The sequence below is a fragment of the Eleutherodactylus coqui genome, chromosome 7 (assembly GCF_035609145.1).
Source record: "Eleutherodactylus coqui strain aEleCoq1 chromosome 7, aEleCoq1.hap1, whole genome shotgun sequence".
Taxonomy (NCBI): domain Eukaryota; kingdom Metazoa; phylum Chordata; class Amphibia; order Anura; family Eleutherodactylidae; genus Eleutherodactylus; species Eleutherodactylus coqui.
The window spans coordinates 34,931,687-34,952,480 of NC_089843.1; the positions used below are offsets into that span (position 1 = coordinate 34,931,687).

Consider the following 20,794-nt stretch of genomic DNA (forward strand, 5'->3'; position numbering starts at 1 on the left):
TGAACTGCAGCCAGGTCAGTGACTACAAGAGGTTCCCCTCCTCTCCCCACGGTCACACATGCTACATACTCAGTCTGTGATCCGTTTTCAGGGAGCCGTCACATTATATGAGCAATGTTCGAAGAGCAACTATGGGTTTTACTGCAACAAGAAGACGAGCTGCAAGAGCTGCGCCATGGACCAGAACTGCCAGTGGGAGCCGCGGAACCAGGAGTGTATCGGCCTGCCAGGTAATATACAGACCGGAGCCCGAGGCCGGCGCCACACCGGCGGGCCTGATACTGGCTGGGAGCCTGACCGGCGGCCCCGCTTACCTGAATATTCTGGATTATGTATGATCGCGGCGGCTCGCAGTACATTCCCCCCCCCCACATTGTTTGCCTTTCCCGCGACCATTGGAATCCATTGGCAGCATAAAGCATGCTGGGCTTTTACCTCCGTTTGCGGAATACATAATCCGTATCTGCAAGTGTGAGCGGAAAAATGATATAAGATCCTTATCAATGGTTGATCATGTACATTACGGGATCTAGTTAAATCTTTTTTTTTTTTTGGTCAGGTCCCCTTTAACCCTTTACAGGTACAGTGGGGGTGTGTAATGTGGCATGAGAATAGACCATCTGTGTGTGATAGAAGCTGGTATAACTAATGGGGCACCCAGTGATCGCTAGTAGGGGGGTGCAGTACCGGGCACATCTGATGAATGACTGGTGACCATTGACTCAAGTGGGTTCACATGATGGGTTAGAGGCGCTGTGACCCATCTGCTCGGGTTTGGGTGCTGGCTGAATAGTGTGCAGACTCCTATACCTTATATAGGGGCATTGGGTCATCGCTTTGCATCTCTTTTAGGGCTGTAGGCCAAGTGAAGGATGGTCCTAACCAGGGTGGTGTGGCGCTCCGCTGCGCCCTTCTGCCCCTTTGTTTTATAATGAGCTCTTGCTTGAAGGATGGGTAAACTGTGGTTCCCTCTCCAGAGGGCTTTGTCTAAGGGCGCATGCGTTTTGGGAAGGGTTTGTATAAACCGGATGACTCTGTTCATTTCATTGTATTGTAATAACTGGCGCGGCCTCATGATGCCTAAATGTTCTCCAGAAAACATCTGTGGTGCCCACTGGCAGCTGGTGGAGAGCTCCTGCCTGAAGATCACCAACACCAAGGAGAACTATGACAACTCCAAGCTGGCGTGTCGCAGCCAGAACGCGGTGCTCGCCTCGCTCACCACCCCCAAGAAGGTGGAGTTTGTGGTGAAGCAGCTGCAGAACATGCAGGTAACGTCACAGCCTAATCCTATGGTGAGACATTCTTTAACATAGTCTTTCTATAATTCACCAGTGTCACCGCTCTCCTTGAACGTGTTCTTTCACTGACGGCAAGCAGAGATGGTGAAGACCCTGAACTCATCATATTAGGAAGTTGCTAAAAGTCTTCAACCTCTATAAACCTGTTTTCTTACAGACAAAAAGTGAGCTCACGCCTTGGGTTGGCCTCCGCAAGATCAACATTTCTTACTGGTGCTGGGAAGACATGTCGCCCTTCACGAACACCACGCTGCAGTGGCAGGCCGGAGAGCCCAGCGATGCCGGATTCTGTGGCTACTTGGCTGAACCTTCCACGGTGGGCTTAAAGGCGGCAACCTGTATCCACCAGATTAATGGCAGCGTCTGTGAGAGACCAGGTGAGGCGTTACTTTGGTGCCGGCAGGGCGGGCTTACCATGATTGGTGCCGGCAGGGCGGGCTTACCATGATTGGTGCCGGCAGGGCGGGCTTACCATGATTGGTGCCGGCAGGGCGGGCTTACCATGATTGGTGCCGGCACAGTTGACTATGTATTGTTAAACACTGACGACATTATCTGTTTTCTGCTTCCAGCCAATCACAGCGCCAAGCAGTGCCGCACCCCGTGTGCCTCCCGGGCGCAGTGTTCGGACTGTACCAGCGCCAGCTCTGAGTGTATGTGGTGCAGTAACATGAAGCAGTGTGTGGACTCCAACGCCTATGTGGCTTCCTTCCCACATGGGCAGTGTATGGAGTGGTATACCATGAGCAACTGTCCACGTACGTTTGCCTTTTTTTTTTCTTTCTGTTTTTATTACTGCATTTACTTTTAATTTGTTGGCATGCAGTATCATGGTATTGCAGTTTGTAGCGGTGTCTCTTCCTGCACTCTCTCCTGTCATGCAGTATCAGGGTATTGCAGTTTGTAGTGGTGTCTCTTCCTGCATGCTCTCCTGTCATGCAGTATCAGGGTATTGCAGTTTATAGCGGTGTCTCTTCTTGCATGGCAGGAGAGAGTGCAGGATCAGGGTATTGCAGTTTGTAGTGGTCTCTTCCTGCACCCTCTCCTGCCATGCAGTATCATGGTATTGCAGTTTGTAGCGGTGTCTCTTCCTGCACTCTCTCCTGCCATGCAGTATCAGGGTATTGCAGTTTATAACGGTGTCTCTTCCTGCACGCTCTCCTGCCATGCAGTATCATGGTATTGCAGTTTGTAGTGGTCTCTTCCTGCACCCTCTCCTGCCATGCAGTATCATGGTATTGCAGTTTGTAGTGGTCTCTTCCTGCACCCTCTCCTGCCATGCAGTATCAGGGTATTGCAGTTTGTAGTGCTGTCTCTTCCTGCACTCTCTCCTGCCATGCAGTATCAGGGTATTGCAGTTTATAACGGTGTCTCTTCCTGCACGCTCTCCTGCCATGCAGTATCATGGTATTGCAGTTTGTAGTGGTCTCTTCCTGCACCCTCTCCTGCCATGCAGTATCATGGTATTGCAGTTTGTAGCGGTGTCTCTTCATGCACGCTCTCCTGCCATGCAGTATCAGGGTATTGCAGTCTGTAGCGGTGTCTCTTCCTGCACTCTCTCCTGCCATGCAGTATCATGGTATTGCAGTTTGTAGCGGTGTCTCTTCCTGCACTCTCTCCTGCCATGCAGTATCAGGGTATTGCAGTTTGTAGCGGTGTCTCTTCCTGCACTCTCTCCTGCCATGCAGTATCATGGTATTGCAGTTTGTAGTGGTGTCTCTTCCTGCACGCTCTCTTGCCATGCAGTATCAGGGTATTGCAGTTTGTAGTGGTGTCTCTTCCTGCACGCTCTCCTGCCATGCAGTATCAGGGTATTGCAGTTTGTAGTGGTGTCTCTTCATGCACGCTCTCCTGCCATGCAGTATCAGGGTATTGCAGTTTGTAGCGGTGTCTCTTCCTGCACTCTCTCCTGCCATGCAGTATCAGGGTATTGCAGTTTGTAGCGGTGTCTCTTCCTGCACTCTCCTGCCATGCAGTATCATGGTATTGCAGTTTGTAGCGGTGTCTCTTCCTGCACTTTCTCCTGCTGAAGCCGCAGTCTGGATATCCCGTATTGTGCGCTGCTTCTGCATGAGCGTCAGTACGAGGGTGGAGCTTTATTTTCCCTTTTTTCCGCCTTCGCTGTGATTTGCATGTTCATGAGTAATCTCTAAGTTTCGACTCTTCCTGACCCCTGCAGCTGAGAACTGCTCTGGATATCGTACGTGCGCCCAGTGTCTGGAGCAGCCTGGATGCGGCTGGTGTACAGACCCCAGTAACACGGGGAAGGGGCAGTGTATGGAGGCTTCGTACCGGGGACCAATGAAACTGCCGAATGCCTCAGCAATTGCAAAGGCAATCTCTGAGCCGGTCCTGGATCCCAGCCTGTGCCTTGCCGACAACCACTATAACTGGTCGTTCATCAATTGCCCAGGTACAATACCCCTACTTGTACCCCCAAATATCCTCCCCCTTCCCTAGACTGCTGACAGCCCCTCGTTGTGCCCTCTCGCTGGGTGACGTGGTCTCTGCTTGTTGTTTGCAGCCTGCCAGTGTAACGGACACAGCAAATGCATCAATGAAAGTATCTGTGAGAAGTGTCAAGACCTGACCACCGGCAAGAACTGCGACACCTGCATCTCCGGCTACTACGGGGATCCCACCAACGGGGGATCCTGCCAGCGTATGTATCCCTTTATAAGCCGTCACATTACCGCTGTCCATCCGACTGCCCTGGTCTAATATGTCATGTTTATCAACAGCCTGCAAGTGTAACGGCCACGCATCGATGTGCAACACCAACACGGGCAAGTGCTTCTGTACCACCAAGGGCATTAAAGGAGAAGAGTGCCAGCTGTAAGTCCCGGGATTTATACCGTTCGCTATCCTGACACTGGCTTCACAGCCGCATTGCACAACTTGTGCTACTTAAAGGCTGTAGATACTTTGGGGCAGCTTTTCTTCACTCACTCGCATGCATTTCAGCCTGACAGTTGTTTTTGCAATAGGGGTTAATTACACATTTTTGTATCCATTTCTCTTCTGCAGCTTCTACATATCACTGTGTATGTTAAACTGCAGACTGAGTCTCATAGGAGATCCGTCCGGCTGCACTGACTGCTTAGTCTTCAGTCCTGATCTCTCATCTCTCCAACTTCTTAACAGTTATTTAAGGACCCCAACAAATATAGAGAGACCAGAGGGAACCCGAACACTCAGTCTGGCCTCACTGACTTACCTCTTGTTCAGCCTCAGTCTGCAGTTTCTGTCTTCAGTGATGTTTAGAACCTGCAGAACAACTGTGCAAAATGTTTAAGTTTCAGGGGGGCGCTATATACCCCCTCTGGTTGTCTGCTGTACATATACGGTGGGTGTCGGCTGTTGCTGTATATATAGTGGCCTCAGGAACTTGCTGTATACATGGTGGCTATAGGCTCTCTTGATAGATCTCAGCTGCCGGAATCAAAGATCTCCGATCCCAGCAGTTAACTGTTTAAGTGCCACTGTCAGTTCTGGATAAATTTGCTCTGCAATGGGCGTCACTACGTTGCGGCTGTCTCGGCCACACAGCTGCGCCCGTCCCATATAGACCTGTATGTGCTGCCCTATGCACAGAATAGCATGGGAGGAGATTAGAAACAAATGTTACAATGTTTTTATCTTCATCTTTAGGTGCGAAGTCGAAAATCGATATCAAGGGAACCCACTGAAAGGAACCTGTTATTGTGAGTGCAACATGTTGTGGTCCATGGGGGTCCACTACACAGGGCTATTCTGTATGATACGGGGTTCTGGGAGGTCCGGTACACTTCATAGGAGGGATATTCTGTGTGGCCCTATATAGTGCATGTATGGCATATTCTATACAATCCAGCATACATCATAGGAGGGATATTCTGTGTGGCCCTATATAGTGCATGTATGGCATATTCTATACAATCCAGCATACTTCATAGGAGGGATATTCTGTGTGGCCCTATATAGTGCATAGATGGCATATTCTATACAATCCAGCATACATCATAGGAGGGATATTCTGTGTGGTCCTATATAGTGCACAGATGGCATATTCTATACAATCCAGCATACATCATAGGAGGGATATTCTGTATGGTCCGGTGATCCAGTGGATAGCAGGGCTGTTCTGTGTGATCTGGGGGCACAGTATACCTCATTGGTGAGGGATGCTGTATGGTCTTGGGGATAGTCTATTGCCAGGGAGGGGGGCTATTTAGTAAATAAAAGGGGTACAGCTGCAATCCAAATTATTCCCCCCCCCCCCCTTCCGCTGCAAATTAGGTTTATTTGCCAAATTCAAAAACTTTTCAGCTATTTGCAAGAAACAATCAAACAAGAACAATGTAACTGGCTGAACACAAGTGATCTAACAGGCGGTTTCTCCGGACTCGCCTCAATATGCCCCTTTTACTGACTACTGCAGTCTGGGAACTATTCAGCCCCCTGATTAGACCCCCTCGTTAGACTATTAGTGGAGTGCTGTTATCGCCCAGGTCATAGTACTAATTGCCCGGCAGTTGTCAGGCGGATGTGCGCAGTAGCACCCGTGTAATAGCAGCCCATGAGTACTAGACCAGCGCTAGTGGCAGACATGTTTTCCTAACAATTGCCCGGTGGCGCTATAAGCACTGGTGCTGCTGGGCAATTAGCACTGTTACAGCTTGTTATTTGCACTACTTGCTGAGCGGCTTCTGTGCTTACAGGGCCGCCTGGCAAACCATGAGCGCTGGTGGCGGCCTATAGTGCCGTGTAATAGCGGACTAAGAGCGCACACTTGCAGATCGGGCGATGGGACTAATGAAGCCCTTGATTAGTTACAACATGGTGAGCTTGAGAAAACCTCAAACACCGGGACCGGCGAGGGGCTTTGTTGGCTGACGGTTCATTACTTGTTAGAAATCTAGCTAGGGGTACCCCTATGTTGGCAGCTGCCGCTGGCACTTGTACCGCCCAGTAGTTACCCAAGCATTAATGGTGCTCATGTTAAAGAGAAGCGAGGCTGCAAATAGTTACAAGATCATCCTTCAAACAAGGAAACTAAAAGGTAGCCAAGGTCCCGAATGTCCCCAGAGGTAGTGTGAAGCACAGTTCACCAGTTTAATGCTAAAGGAGCGCTAACTACCTGGATGTGGCAGAAAGGAAGCGATTCCCGGCTACCACCAGGTTCCTAAGGAGGTAGGTGGTCAAATACCCACCAGTGACTACAAGAGGCCTGCAGAAGATGTGGTGGCCGCAGCACTGACACTGTAAGCCACATACTAAATGCTGAAGGCCTTCATGCTGTAACCTCTATGGACTCAGAACTACAAGCTCCAAATATGCTCAAAACCAGAGAAATAACCACAGACGTCTTGGGATTCTGATATGGGGAGCCAGGAAACAAAACCGGAACCTTTGGGGCCTTCAGATCAGCGGTCTGTCTAGAGGATGAATGAAGCGAAGAACCCCAGCCTACCGTAGATCATGACAGGGGCTCGGTGAATAAGGGAGATGGAATAGATCTATTTCATCTCCCTTATTTGCATATTACCCAGAGGAGCGTGCATGGCCATTTGAGTCTGCTCACTTAGTTTTTAGTTGCTCTCCCTAAGGAGAAAAGGAGGGGCTCGGTGAAACATGGCGGTGGCTCAGTGATGCTGAAAACTTGCAGTGTGTGGAGGACAAGATGGATTCAATCAAGTATCAGCAAATGCCAAGTGAAACCTCATGCCTTCTGAAGCTCAGGCATCATTGGACCTTCCAACAGGACAACCATCCCAAGCATCCCTCAGCGTCCACCAAGGCGCCAGAAGTCATAGAAGAGTCTGGAGCGCTCATCAGTCTGCTGACTTGAACCCCTTAAAAAACTCTTTGCTGGGATGTGAAGAAGGCGGCTGCAGCACCCAGACCCAAGAAGATCTGTGATCTGGAGGCCATTGTGTCTGAGGACCGGGGTGAGAGCCCTCAGGAAGGTAGCAGCAGCTGCCGCCTGGACGTACATCACAGTTACAGCAGGTCATGGCAGTAAGGGGGTCTCTACTGACCACTCAAGAAGCTTCACATGAAGGGGGGGGATAATGCTGAGACCGCTGAGGTCAGTATAAGTGGCAGTTTGCGGTAAATCTGGAGAAGCCCCTTGTTATATTGCCTTCAGCTAGTCACATAGTTCTGAATGTTAGTAAACGTGGTGACTGTAGCTGTAATGGGGGCGACGCTCGCAGCTTACAATGTACACGAACGTCCTTCAAGGGGATCGCCTTTGTTTTTATGCTGCAGCTAGTGACACCTGCAGGCCGATAGAGGGCACTGCGCACATTGAGGATACGAGGACGACTCCTAGGGCAGCTAGAAATGTTTTATTTTAGATATCAGAATCTGAACTGTAGACGGTGGGACTCTCTGCACAGATGTGGCGGCTCGTATCTCTGTACGTCCTGCGGGTCGTGCCGGGAGGGGACTGTCAGCTCTCATACTTGTCTCTGTCCCTCACGCAGACACCTTGCTGATTGACTACCAGTTCACCTTCAGCTTGTCCCAGGAGGACGACAAGTACTACACCGCCATCAACTTTGTGGCCACTCCTGAAGAGGTGAGTGTCGCCCCCGTGTGGCGCTCTTGCACACATTCTCCTTACTGTAGTTCTGCATGTCTAGTCAGTGCGGCTCTTCTGTATCGCCTCCTGAATGTCTAATGGAAGTTCATATTACCAGATGGGGATGAAGAAGCATAGAGGACAGACCTGCTTTGTATTGGCGGGATTTGCTGATTGTTTTGCGCAGTTTAGCAGATCCTGTATTGCCTGTAGAACCAAGTTACTCAGTGATGACTCGGTGGGTTCTCATAAGTGGCGCTAGCAGCATACATGTATCTTGTGGCCGCACACTGTCAGCTAGTGTCCCTGTAGGGCTCCATAACCAGTGTGCATGGACACTCGGGGTAATGTCTTCCATGTTAAGAAGTGACCCGGTGATCAGTGCAAACCAGCTGTAAGTGACTAACAGAAAAAGCATCGACCTAAGGGCACAGATGCAAGAGGCGGGCGTCTTCTGCCCCCTCTAATTGGCATGGCCCCCATTGTGCTTGCTAGCGCCCACGTCATACAGTACATTCCCGTAGAGCACTTTAATGTGGGTGATGAATGCAGCAGCCACCGCGGCCGTGTTCTTGCACTCTGTGAATGCTGGGAAGATCAGCAGACCGCAGTCACCGTGCGCAGAACGTGTCATCTAGGTTCACGCTGCCATCGCGGAACAAGTCAACTCGGTTTGGACAATCTTAAGGTTTTCCCTTAATCTGCAACCAGCTGTTTGGTTTGACTGAACCTGAATGGGCATTGCGGTTGGTGCAGCTGGTCCGGGGACACTAATGGTACATCTACACGGGACCGCTGTCCTCTGCACCATCTGCATGAGCGGGGGACGTCCCCGCTAGTTGCTCGTGCAGAGCGTTTAGACAGGCAGATCCCCGCTGAGTATGACGTTCTGAGCGGGGAGCGTCTAGATGCAGAGAGAAGGGAGATAATTATTATGCTGGATGGAAATGAGCAGCAAACGAAAAGTAACCAGTAGTGCCCGACGGCCGTGCGTTTATACGGAAGGACTATCGCACATTTTAGTTTGTTTGCACAAATTTTTACAGGGGACTAGATTTACAAATGCCAGAAGGGGGAGAAGACTGACTATGGGACTTGCAGGGAGCAGTATTTACAACTGCCAGAGGGGAGAGGAGACTAACCATGGGACTTGCTGGGAGCTGTATTTACAGCTGCCAGAGGGCGGAGGAGACTGACTATGGGACTTGCTGGGAGCTGTGTTTACAACTGCCAGAGGGGAAAGCAAACTTCCTGGGAACTGACTAGCTGAAAACATACTGTGAGAATGTATTTACAGCTGCCAGAGGGGGAAGAGATTGAGGGCTCTATTTATGGCTGCCAGAGGGGTAAAAACACTGACTAGGGAAGTAACTGTGGACGATAGTCACAGCTATCAGGGGAAGGAGAGTGACCAGGGAATTTAGGCAATGTTACCGTGTGTTAGCAGGTTTCATCAAAGATCTGGCATGGGATCCATTCGGGTCCCTCACAATGACATCCACGTTTGCTATTCAGGAATTCCCTTTCTTGTGCCGATAACGGAGCAGGTAAAATGAGTCTGTGAATACAGAGGTGAACATAGCCTTACTTAGGTACTATATCCACAGCTGCCAGAGGGGGGAGGAGACTGGGGTGATGCGGCGCAGAGGAGGACGGCGAACAGTCAGTGCAGAGTGCATAGAGGGGTTTGGGAGCTGCAGGCAGAAAACGGGAGTTTTTACTTTATAGAGCTTTTCAATAATGTTTCAAAGACTTCTACTATATTGTCCTGGTAGTGCATTAGACCCAGTAGAGGGCGCCTCTGCGTGGGACTCCATGTATTAGCTGGAGTGGAGGAGACTTGGTGTAAAGGCGTTTTAGGCAGCACCGAAAGTGTCTGCTACACTAGAGCCTAGTAAATGGTAGGTAGCTGGCAGGAACCACTTACAGATTTTACAATGCAGCTGGAGAGCTTCTAGTTATGCCTCTTAGTTCACCCCCTGTAATACCACATCTGTCCTGCAGTGGCCGCCTGCTGCTCCCTTTTATAGCTGCAGGTCTTCTGAGGACGGATGAAGCCGCTCGATTGACTTCTTCTTGTGAACTTTAACTCAGTTTTCCTATAAATCCTCTTTTCTTTGCCGCTGCCTATTTATTGTTAGCTCTGCTTTTTTTCCTGTTTGCTAATTTTCCACAACCGAATCCGAGGCAAAAATACCTGCTATTGTCTGCGCCAAAGAGAACTGGTGAAGACGCACGGACGCCGGAGGGATCCAGGTTACGGGGAAGCGTCTTATACATCGGGCTTCTAAGACTTGAAACGCTGAGTCCAGCGATGGGGCGCCCTCCGCCACTCCCGGCTGCGCCCATCTGGCAGACCGGTCCTCTCCTATGGGTGCATCCAGGTAGTCCTCCGGGTGTTTTCAGTGGCGGCTTGTCAGCACTCAATGGTGAATGGCGCGGGGTGTAGTCTAAGTGCCACATCCCAGCTCCTAGAAGTCCACAAGTCTGGTTAATGGGGCTCATAGGAGCTGCCAGACTCCTTTACCAGCTTGTTGGGGGTGAAGATGATTCCTGGGAGAGCCCCCTTATGGTAACACATTCACATTGGAAGTTCCACTAGGTTTTTGCCCCTTGACTGGACTGAATCCTCACGTGAATCCGCCATATAGTACTAGTCAGACTGGTGGCGTTGCTTCTGATATCTGCTGTCCATTTTAAAAATCTGTATCCGGTTCTGCCATATGAAAACGACAAGAAGGGTCTGCATGGAAACCGAGGCAAGATAATGAACGGGGTCTTACCTGTCTGAGACTCCATAAAATGGCCAAACCCCTTTATTACCAGTAGATGGGAACAACCGCGGGCACCTGATAGGGACACTTACACAATAACAGTGAACCCTAAAATCCATACCCTCGCCTCCTTATAGGAACACACATGCTCAAACTGTAGAGATGAGCTTTAAGGAATATGGAAAATATCCACAAAAGAGGAGGCGCATGCCAGCGCTGGGCGCACTTACAGTCCGTCTGGTCCGCTGAACTTCAACCAAAGGTTCGGTTTAGTCTGGATTAGTTTGAACTGAACTGGAACTTCACCAACACCCCTAAAACTGGTGTATAACACTTCCCCCAAAGAAGCATGGTGGCTCAGTGGTTAGCACTGCTGCCCTGCCGTGCTGGGGGCTCGGGTCCAGATCTGACCAAGTACAACATCTGCATGGAGTTTGTAGAAATCCAGGATGCTGCAAAATAAGGGTGAAGTCAGTGGGGTGCAGAGTCCGCCGTGTGAACACACCCCAAGGACCCCTCACGCATGCAAGGCCAATCCACCCTAAAATCTTCAGGGGTAACGTAGATTTTAGCATGGATTTTGCTTCATTGAATGGGGTGAAATGTGTGATGTAAATCTACAGCAGGAGCTGAAATCGCGCGGCTGTAACGGTGTGAGATGTAGTCCGTGCGCAGAGTCCTGAGATCTGTAGTTCGGGGTATTCGGGGCCATGAGATCATTCCGATTCTCCACCATTATCAGTTAGTGTAAATGTCCCGACTGAACGGTGAATGGGAATTCATTCGCTTCCCGTTCGTCATTCCATTTCTGCATTCATAAAACCGAACCACTTCCTGTCTACTGTGAATGGAGGTGGATGAGCCAGAACGATCCCCGGCCCGCTACACCTCTAGTCAACCCAGTAATGACCATCGCTGGGACGGCCTGCCGGACAACAGTGCATGACGGGTCGTCCCGTGTAAGAGGACCTTAACCCCTTACATGCTGCCACAGTTGCAGCCGGACAAAGCCGACTATTTACTATGCATGGAAGTGGCATGACTTCTGCAGTGCCAACTCCCCCTGTTACATACCCATGCCAAACCAGCCAACGCCGAGCGGCTTTACTTCTGCGCAGGCTTTCTGCCTCACTTGTGAACAAGAATGTTGCCATTCATTAACAGCAAGCAACACTCTTGAAAATGGCAGTGAATCGCAACGCAAAGTATATCATGACGTTGGAGACGGCTGACATAATACCGCTATACGGTGTATAAGACGGAGCCGTGGTCTGCCGGCTGCAGTTGTTGTGCTTACTGTGCTGCCCCCCGCTGCGCGTCCCCGTGGTCCGATGACCTCCGTCTGCTCTTGTCCCCAGCACTGGCTTGGCTCCACCGACCGCTGACTGGACACGATTCCCCCCAGAGCTGTTCTTCAGCTCCACGTCCTGGGTATTCAGACTCTCGTGCAGCGGGACTGCCGGTGACCTTTGGGACTGCCGGTGACCTTTGGGACTGCCGGTGACCTTTGGGACTGCCGGCGACCTTTGGGACTGCCGGCGACCTTTGGGACTGCCGGCGACCTTTGGGACTGTCGGCGACCTTTGGGACTGCCGCCACTTCTGTGTTCCTATTAATCCCTTTTCTTTTTTGCCTTGCAGCAAAACAGAGACCTGGACATGTTCATCAACGCATCCAAGAACTTCAACCTGAACATCACGTGGGCCCCGAGCTTCGCAGGTAACGTGGACTGCCCCCACTATGATGCCCTGCGGCTGCCTGTAGCATCCTAGCCCGTCCTCTTTGGAGCGGGTCACCGTTCAGCGTGTCTTACCAGCCTCCCCTCTAGTATATGATCATTGCACACAGCAGGGAAGGATCGTGTGTGTTTGTGACCGAGCCGTTTCTTGACACTTGGTAGCCTGTGCCTTAAAGGGCAGCTCCAGCTTGGGATATTATATCCTATTTAGTCAGAGGTCCTAATTGCCTGTTTAATTTACACAGCCATAGGTATCTGATAAATTCTACCACTAGAGGGAGCTCTCTGCATACATGTTTAAAGGGGTTTCTGGGCATATCCTAGTCCCAAACTTAAATACTGATAATACAAGGTATTCGTTAATATTTCGACCAAAATATGGAAGCCTGTTTGTAATGATGGTGATGCAAAGAGATTGAAAACCCTGGATATGGGCTGCGGGCCTCCGGAGTTGGGCCAAAATATTAACTAATAGCTCCTATTTCTCATTATGGTTACTTTGCAGTGAGCGGTCTGGCTTTACATGCTAGGGGAGCCCGGGGTGTTGGTCCAGTGTGGCTCACCTTGATTTGCCTGGTAGCCCTCTGGACTGACTCGTATGTGGCCTGATCATTGGTCTGTAAGCCTGCATGGTGCATTACATGTTTGGGTGGGGCTGGCCCCCTTTGTATGCCGTATTGGTGTGCAGGTATACCAGCAGCCCCCTCCCACTATGTGGTAGATATGTGAATGGTTGGTCATCAGTATTATGCACCTCTGGAGGCTCCTCCCTAGAGCAATCTGCCCATCGGCTTGCTGAGGGTTGTGGTTCCACACCTGCCCTTGGGTTTTGTATACCAGTAAGTATGGCTGCTGCGATTTGTCTCAAGGGTCGCTGTCAGTGTCTCCCCAGCCACCAACTTGCCCCCCGTTCAGCCCACATGTGGATGTCTTTCCCTGCTAGGATGGGGTTTATTAAATGGGCCGAGAAAGAGAGATTTACAGACTTGTCAGTGTGTTTTTTTTTAATATAAATGAGTTTCTACTGATTGACAGCAAGTAAAGATCTTGAAAAGGGCAAGGAAGCCAAACCAATGTATATTAGAAAGCTGCAGACGTCTTGGATTCCGCTCTCTGCACAACTACATCTATCAGCATGCTGGGACTTGTAGTCCTCTTGTCTAATGTAATCCCTTCTGTGGCACCTTCCTTCCAGCTGGCACCCAGGCCGGAGAGGAGATCCCCATCATCTCCAGGACGAATATCAAGGAATGCAAGGACACCTTCTCCAACGAGAAGTTTGACTTCCACAACAACCCCAACATCACCTTCTTCGTCTACGTCAGTAACTTCACCTGGCCCATAAAGATACAGGTGTGTGTCCTGCGCTGTCTGTGCCTTCATGTTACAGGTCCTCTGGTGGGCGGATGATGCCGATTGTGGTGGTGGGGGGGTAGGAGGGGTACAGGAGGTAATTGGCTCCGCTCCCGTGCTTACGTAGGGGAGAGCAGCCGCCTGTCGCGCATCAGAAGGCTGTGGTCATAGGATGATGAAAAGTTTTAGCAAGTTTTATCTACATCTGTCTGGAACAGTTTTTGACGCTTGCGCAGAACGTGACGCTTTCCGTTTATCAGGGATTCGTTCTGCTGAGATGCATCCAGTTACAGATAAATATGTGCCGTCTGCCGGAAAAGGAATCGGCATCCGAGCTTCTAGACAGGAAGTGACCTGGGAGCGGGCGCTCATTGTCTGCTTGATCCTCGCTTCTTGCCAGAGAGTCATAGTTCTGGGCTGTGGAGGATGTGAGGGGGCTGTTTGTGTTACAGCACTGTGAAGGGAGGGGGGGGGCTGCCGCTGTCTGTGTGGGGGGGCTGTCTGTGGGGGGGGGGGGGGGGGGCTGCCGCTGTCTGTGGGGGGGGGGGGGGGGCTGCCGCTGTCTGTGGGGGAGGGGGGCTGTCTGTGGGGGAGGGGGGCTGCCTGTGGGGGAGGGGGGCTGCCGCTGTCTGTGGGGGAGGGGGGCTGCCGGTGTGGGGGGCTGCCGCTGTCTGTGGGGGAGGGGGGCTGCCGCTGTCTGTGGGGGAGGGGGGCTGCGGCTGCCGGTGTGGGGGGCTGCGGCTGTCTGTGGGGGAGGGGGGCTGCCGCTGTCTGTGGGGGAGGGGGGGGGGCTGCATCAAGCGTAGTCCACGGCATTGAAGAGTCCATTTACAAGGTAGCTTTTACTCTGCCACATGGTAAAAGACAATGTTTTGGCCACACACAGCCTTTGTCAAGCCAGGACAAGAACCAGACTGCCGCACGTATATGTAGTGTATTTTTAAAACCTCTTCTTAGCGCCAACCTTTCTTCCGATATTGCCTGTGTGCCGCCCATGTCACCACGGCTAATGGGCGAAGTCTCTGTGAAATCAGATAGGATCAAAGTCTAACAGACAAAAGTATTTAGCGTCAAGGGGTTGTGCCAAGGCGGCATCACATCTTCATATGCCATATTATGGCACGGCAACGTCATACATTGGGGTCGCCCACTCAGGATGCCTTGGAACAGATTGGCGCTCTGTAAGAGCAGCTCCCGTCCTGGTTGGACCTGTTACAGGGCAGCTATTAACAGACCTGGGGCTGCAGGGAGATTTCAGGTCAGCCATGACATTCCCTGGCAAAATGTGTTTGCTGGGGTGCGGAGTGTGAGACTGAGGGCGATCATCTGACTGCCCCGGGCCCTGCACTCAGAGGGGTTTCTGCGTCACGGCATAACCTCTTGAGTATTCTACTAACCACCATTATATTAACACGGTGCCCGCTGGCTGCAGAGGAAACCTCATCATCACCTGCTGTCTCTTCACAGATCTCAGTCCCTAGCATACTGCCAAACCGGCGGCACACAAAGCATCGTGTCAAGGGAGCCTGATGTCCCGACGCCGGACCCGCAGGACTTAGTACATCCTACAGGGATCCCGTCACCTGGCCAGCCTATAGTAACTCAAGCATAGAGTGTATACAACCCCATAGATGCCATGGAGAACAGATGCCACAGAACCATCCTAACGGCCTAGGAATAGTCCTGCAGGTCCGTCCACCGAGCCACCAGGGATCCACAGACATTGCAGACTAATGTCAGAAGTAGAACGAAGCATAACCCTTTTCATACTACACCTTATAAAGCAGGACACGTCGGACATTAAGTCTGAGTTATAAAGATCTAGAACATATTCTATAATATATAACAAATCTATATTATCTGTACTTAGGGGGGTTGTCCAATTTATAAACTATATCGATAAGCCTATCCTCAGTAGAAGTCATTAACAGTGGATTGGCGGCTGGAGGGGGTGGGGGTGGGGGATGTCTATCTCCAGGGACCCCTACCAATGAGCTGTTCTCTGGGCTGGTGCTCCCATGAACCTGACTGATTTCTACAGGATACAGACAGCTCTGTTAGCACTGCAGTGCCCAAGCTTAGTATTGCAACTCAAGTTCGCTTTGAAGTGGTAGCTATGCCTGCAATACCAGGGTAGGCCACTGCAGTGGGAACCGTGCTGTTTGCTTCCTGCTCCATACAGAGTGACAGCTGGTCCAGCGAACAGCTGATTGGCTGGGTTTTTGATGGCCTATCCTGTGGATTGGTAATTTAAGACCTGGGAAATCCCTTTAAGGCAGGGTTCACACGGGTTGTAACTTCTACGGAAATATTGCGGAATGACCGCAGTGGGAGCACGTGGAAGTTCTGCGTGATTTCCATGGCAGGGATGCCGCTTCAAAACCTGTGCCATTTGGCGTGGGTTTTCAAGCGGCTTCGACACCTGTAGTCCGCTACGGCCATCTCTCCCCATAGAGAGGAGAGATGGCCGCAGCAGAAATGGCGATACAATTGACATGGCTTTGAATTCTGTGCGGCAGGTCTCTTTCAGTGCGGCTTGTCCGCAGCGTGTGGATGGGATTTTGGCAGATCCCGTCCACTGTGCTGCTTAGGCTCGGGTTTAAGGTTGCCAGCGGAATTTCTGTGCTGAAAGTCCACATGGAAATTCTGCGGCAATGCCACCCCGTGTGAACCCAGCCTTGGGTCACAGTCTACTTATATCGTCAGCAAGCTGGACGCCAGCAAAAAGATTACATGGAGCTGAAATGCTGCCAACCACAGCTGAAACTACTATGATGATGGTCCAAACGGACACGGGGTTTGCTGGAGCGCTGATGGCCCCACTGGGTGTTGAGGCAGGGCCCCGCTTCCGTGATAAGACTGTGTTGTGTTGCGTGAAACGCAAGCAATATTCATTTGCCCAATTATTAGACAGTGTGAAGGTGCCGCCGACCACCCAATGAATGCCAGCTCGTTGGCTGATTGCACTTTCACGGGGCACCAAAAATCAGTGTTGCCAGCAGCACAGCCCCCGTGTAAACGGATGAAATTCTGTGGGGGGCGATGATCATTAGTCCCTCAGAGCTGTGAGGGCGGGTAGACCAGTGCTGAGCGCACCCAGCAGTTCTTGGTGTTGGGGCTTTATCTTTTAGTGTAAAAGGACCCTTCAGAAATAAACCAGATAAGTGGGATTAAATGTTTAGAAACCGCTGATTTTAAGTAGTTTACCCAAATGGAAATGTTAAATTTCGGCTCTGCCAAAAACCCCTGTCCAGGCCGTTTATCCTTCACGTCTGCTTTACCTAAAGCACTGCATCGATCTACACCTACGATGCGCCATGACTGGTGGTTCTTGACTTACGGCAGTGAATGTTCTTACCGAGGGCCGCTGCTTCCTAAGCGTATACAGTGTATACCACACAGGACCATACATGGCATTCTGCTGTAGTCCCAAGATTGGAGAAAAGCGCTTCCAACTCACATTTAGCATAACGCCGCCTCCTAAATGTAGCAACCCTCTCCCCTTGTCGGTGATTGGGTTATAGCCTTAAGATAGTATGCAAGTAGGAGATGCTACAATGCCTTAGACTTCCCTAGAAGTTGGTGTCTGACCTCCTAACAAGGCTTTCGCAATGACTGGGGATATAAGCCAAACCAGAAGGAAGAGAGAAGCATGTACAGCAGCTGGTCCCGGGTTCTTGCCCGGTGCGGGGTAGTGTTCTAGTTGGCTTGGTGAGCAGCCTGTGACATTGGTCGAGGGGGTGGAGGGTACTTATTTCCTTAGTCATGTTATCAGGCCTGCTAGAAAGTTGGACTTGGACTTTACATGAAGCCATCTGCCAATAGACGGTGGTGCAGACGCATTGTACCATCCTTGATTTGCATATCAAATTTCCCAGGGAGCATTGCATCGTCTATAATTCTCCCTCACCTACTTGGTGCTCTCCAAGGTAAAAAAAAAAAAAGGGTGCCTCTTCTGAGCTTTGGGCCATGTTCACATTGGGGGGATTAGCCATGGAAGATCTGCAATATTTACAGTAGCGGCAAATGGATGAGATTTTAAAAATGGTAACCATAAACCCCGTGCGGACGCGAACGTGCGGTGCGCAGTGTCAATCTGCAGCATGCTTATAATTGCTGTTTACGCTGCACAGTCCAGCTCTTCTCGCTGCACAGTCCAGCTCTTCTCAATGAGGGAGTGTAGCAAGGAGAGGTAAGCTGGCCATACATCTAAGATCAGTCAGCAAGGTTCCTACAAACAGTATTGGCTATTGCTGAACGGTCGTGGCATTAACTGTCAGGCTGCTGGTAGTGGCAGCCTTTATCCCAAGTATATGGTCACCATATGTGGGTTTTGGGTGAATTTCACGGTCTTGGGATTTCAGTTTAGCTAAGAACCTGGTTTATAGACCCGTCATTAAGTCATCGGCTGACTCCATTCCTGGGCTTTTTTTTTTTTCTCTTTTCGCCCAGAGTGGCTTTTCTTAAATCTGGCTCCCTACACTGTCCATGTGTCAAATGGGCGGTCCTCACCCCCAGCGCTCAGTCAGTGACATCAGAATGTCTATAAAGTCTGATGTTACCTATATCCTCAGGCCGGACTACAGACACATCATCTATGTATCTCTGTGGCTAAGCTGCAGATTTCGCTGGAGATGTTGCTCTGGAGGAGTGATGTTTTCATGGTTCATGCTAAGGGTGGGTTTACACAGCAGAATTGGACATGACGTTTTCCACGTGGATTCCACTTCTTAAGACCGTGGCAAAAATCAGCAGTGATTCTGCCCCGGATTTGCTGGTGGATTTAGCCCTGTTAATGTATGAAATCCATATGCCATATTTCCAGTGTGGACTCACTTGAAGAAGTGACATGTCGCTACTTTATGCGGAAGCACATTGGAAATTCCACGTGCCGATTACGCCAATTAACAGGTCTAAATCCACCTGTAGAGGACAACACCAGTACAATCACCATATCCGCTTCCGTAAGTACCGTCAAGATGGCATTGAAAGGCACCCAAAACATGGATTGCATACACGGGTTAAGGGATGAATGTCTGATTGTTGCTCCGATCACTAGAGCGGCGATGCGCTTGCTATCACTCTGCTTAATCTTGTGGGACACGTGGAGATTGGCGCACTCAGCAATTTTAGTCCGTTCAATAGAAGTGAATGGAATGGTGGTCCTGCAGACGCCTCGCTGCGCCATTCACAGGAGCCTTCGGGGGCACCGTGGTCAGGATTGCTGGGGGTTCTGGTAGTTGGACCTCCAATGATCAGACATTTGGGGATAAGTATCTTGGCTGGTAAAGTCCCTTTAAGGGCCCCTACCCACTTGCAGTTTTTTAATGCTGGATCGCACAAAAATTGCAAAGCGCCAACTTGCGATGTGGTTTTAACATTAGAACGTCCCATTGACATTTGCGTTAAAACAAAATGCAAGCGGATAGGAGCCCCAAGGTGCGTTCACAGGTTGTGGAAGCACTGTGGACTTTCCATAGCAGCACGGTGTACGGCCAATGGGATTGAAGCAAATGCTGTTCACATGTAGCGTGAAGACCTGCGGATCGCTGGAGGTCCACGTCAGAAATTCTGCAACACAAACGCTAGTGTATGAACGCAGCCTAAATCTAGGGGCTCCAGGTAACGAGACCTGAACTTCTCTACCGTATGGTTATATCAGTTTCATGTGCGCTTATCTCCCTGAGATTACCGGATCTGCGCCCTCATCAGTGGGCTTACATGGAATACATGGATCCAACTTCCTCCAGGCCAAACCTCTCGCCCCCGCTCAGAGTTGGATATTAATCTTGGGGCAGACTGGTTCAGTATTGTCGTGACTTCATGGAAAATGAGGTCCTAGTAAAGCGGAGAAAGACGCGTGTCCATCTAGTTCAGCCTATTACCTCCTCCCCCAATGTTGATCCAGTGGAAGGCAACCCCCCCCCACAATGAGGTAGGAAGTGTAGAGCACTTCCCCCTTCCCGCCATTGGGGAATCGTCCCATGGTATACCGTGTGACAGGCAGGGGATATACTAACGAGCAAGGACCTGCCAATCTGCCCTTTGCCATTCCACCCGCAGTTTAGAAAAGAGGGCATCAACGGCAAAGCTTAGTGCAGTTGTGACCACAAAGACTCGAACCGTCGGACACCTTATCCATTAGGCCACGCAATCCAAATTAAACGAGTATGTTCGTGGTATGTAAAGCCGTGTTTAGTATAGGAAAACTTAGCTTCGAGTTCTCTGGTTTGTTACATTTGTGGCGGTCACGGTCGGGCGGTGGCGGTCGCGGTCAGGCAGTGGCGGTCGCGGTCAGGCAGTGGCGGTCGCGGTCAGGCAGTGGCGGTCGCGGTCAGGCAGTGGCGGTCGCGGTCAGGCAGTGGCGGTCGCGGTCAGGCAGTGGCGGTCGCGGTCAGGCAGTGGCGGTCGCGGTCAGGCAGTGGCGGTCGCGGTCAGGCAGTGGCGGTCGCGGTCAGGCGGTGGCGGTCGCGGTCAGGCGGTGGCGGTCACTGTTTCTTTTTTGAACTGACCTGATGGGCAGCAGCCGGTGATATAATCTGGGTTATTGGATGCTATTCTGGGTTTCTGCTTCCTTATAACTTCAGGTCTTCTATATGTTTTCCTTTGATCACTTTCCTGCTTACACTCCTGGAGATTCCAGATGATCAGACTGCTGTTATCAGATGCTGGATTAGCAGGGTGTCTGTATTATCTGCCGTTGTGGTAATGTATTGTGAGTGGTGGGTTTGTTCTGCCAGCCGGTGTTGCCATAGTCTGATGGGCATTTATGGGAATTTAACTTTTTTTAAATTTTTTTATTTTTTTTGTAACATTTAACCCAAAAGTATTTAATGAGCCGGAGAAGAACCGGAGCGCTGAACCTCCTGACACGGCGGTGCTCAGTAACGCCCCTGCTCCTCACACCTCTCCTTGTATTTCGCAGCCTGACAAGAGCTGTCACTGTTGTAAGCCTCTGTTTTTAGAAACATAAGCTCATATGTGTCTCACAAGTCTCCTGCTTCCACTCTTCTTAAAGGACCCTCGCTTACTATTAGGGCAGTTCTTAAAGGGCTGCATA

At 50.7% G+C, this 20,794-nt stretch overlaps 1 protein-coding gene across 1 annotated transcript in view; it reads left to right on the forward strand.

Moving 5' to 3' along the window:
* The window catches only part of ATRN (attractin), a 136,406-nt gene that overhangs the window by 49,833 nt on the left and 65,779 nt on the right, over positions 1-20,794 (forward strand). Inside the window, exons 13-23 of the mRNA XM_066572920.1 lie at positions 32-230; positions 1,096-1,271; positions 1,459-1,678; positions 1,874-2,059; positions 3,481-3,714; positions 3,826-3,963; positions 4,043-4,136; positions 4,953-5,005; positions 7,772-7,866; positions 12,284-12,362; positions 13,577-13,734. Coding sequence (XP_066429017.1) covers positions 32-230; positions 1,096-1,271; positions 1,459-1,678; positions 1,874-2,059; positions 3,481-3,714; positions 3,826-3,963; positions 4,043-4,136; positions 4,953-5,005; positions 7,772-7,866; positions 12,284-12,362; positions 13,577-13,734 — 1,632 coding nt within the window. The remainder of the gene's footprint in view (positions 1-31; positions 231-1,095; positions 1,272-1,458; positions 1,679-1,873; positions 2,060-3,480; positions 3,715-3,825; positions 3,964-4,042; positions 4,137-4,952; positions 5,006-7,771; positions 7,867-12,283; positions 12,363-13,576; positions 13,735-20,794) is intronic.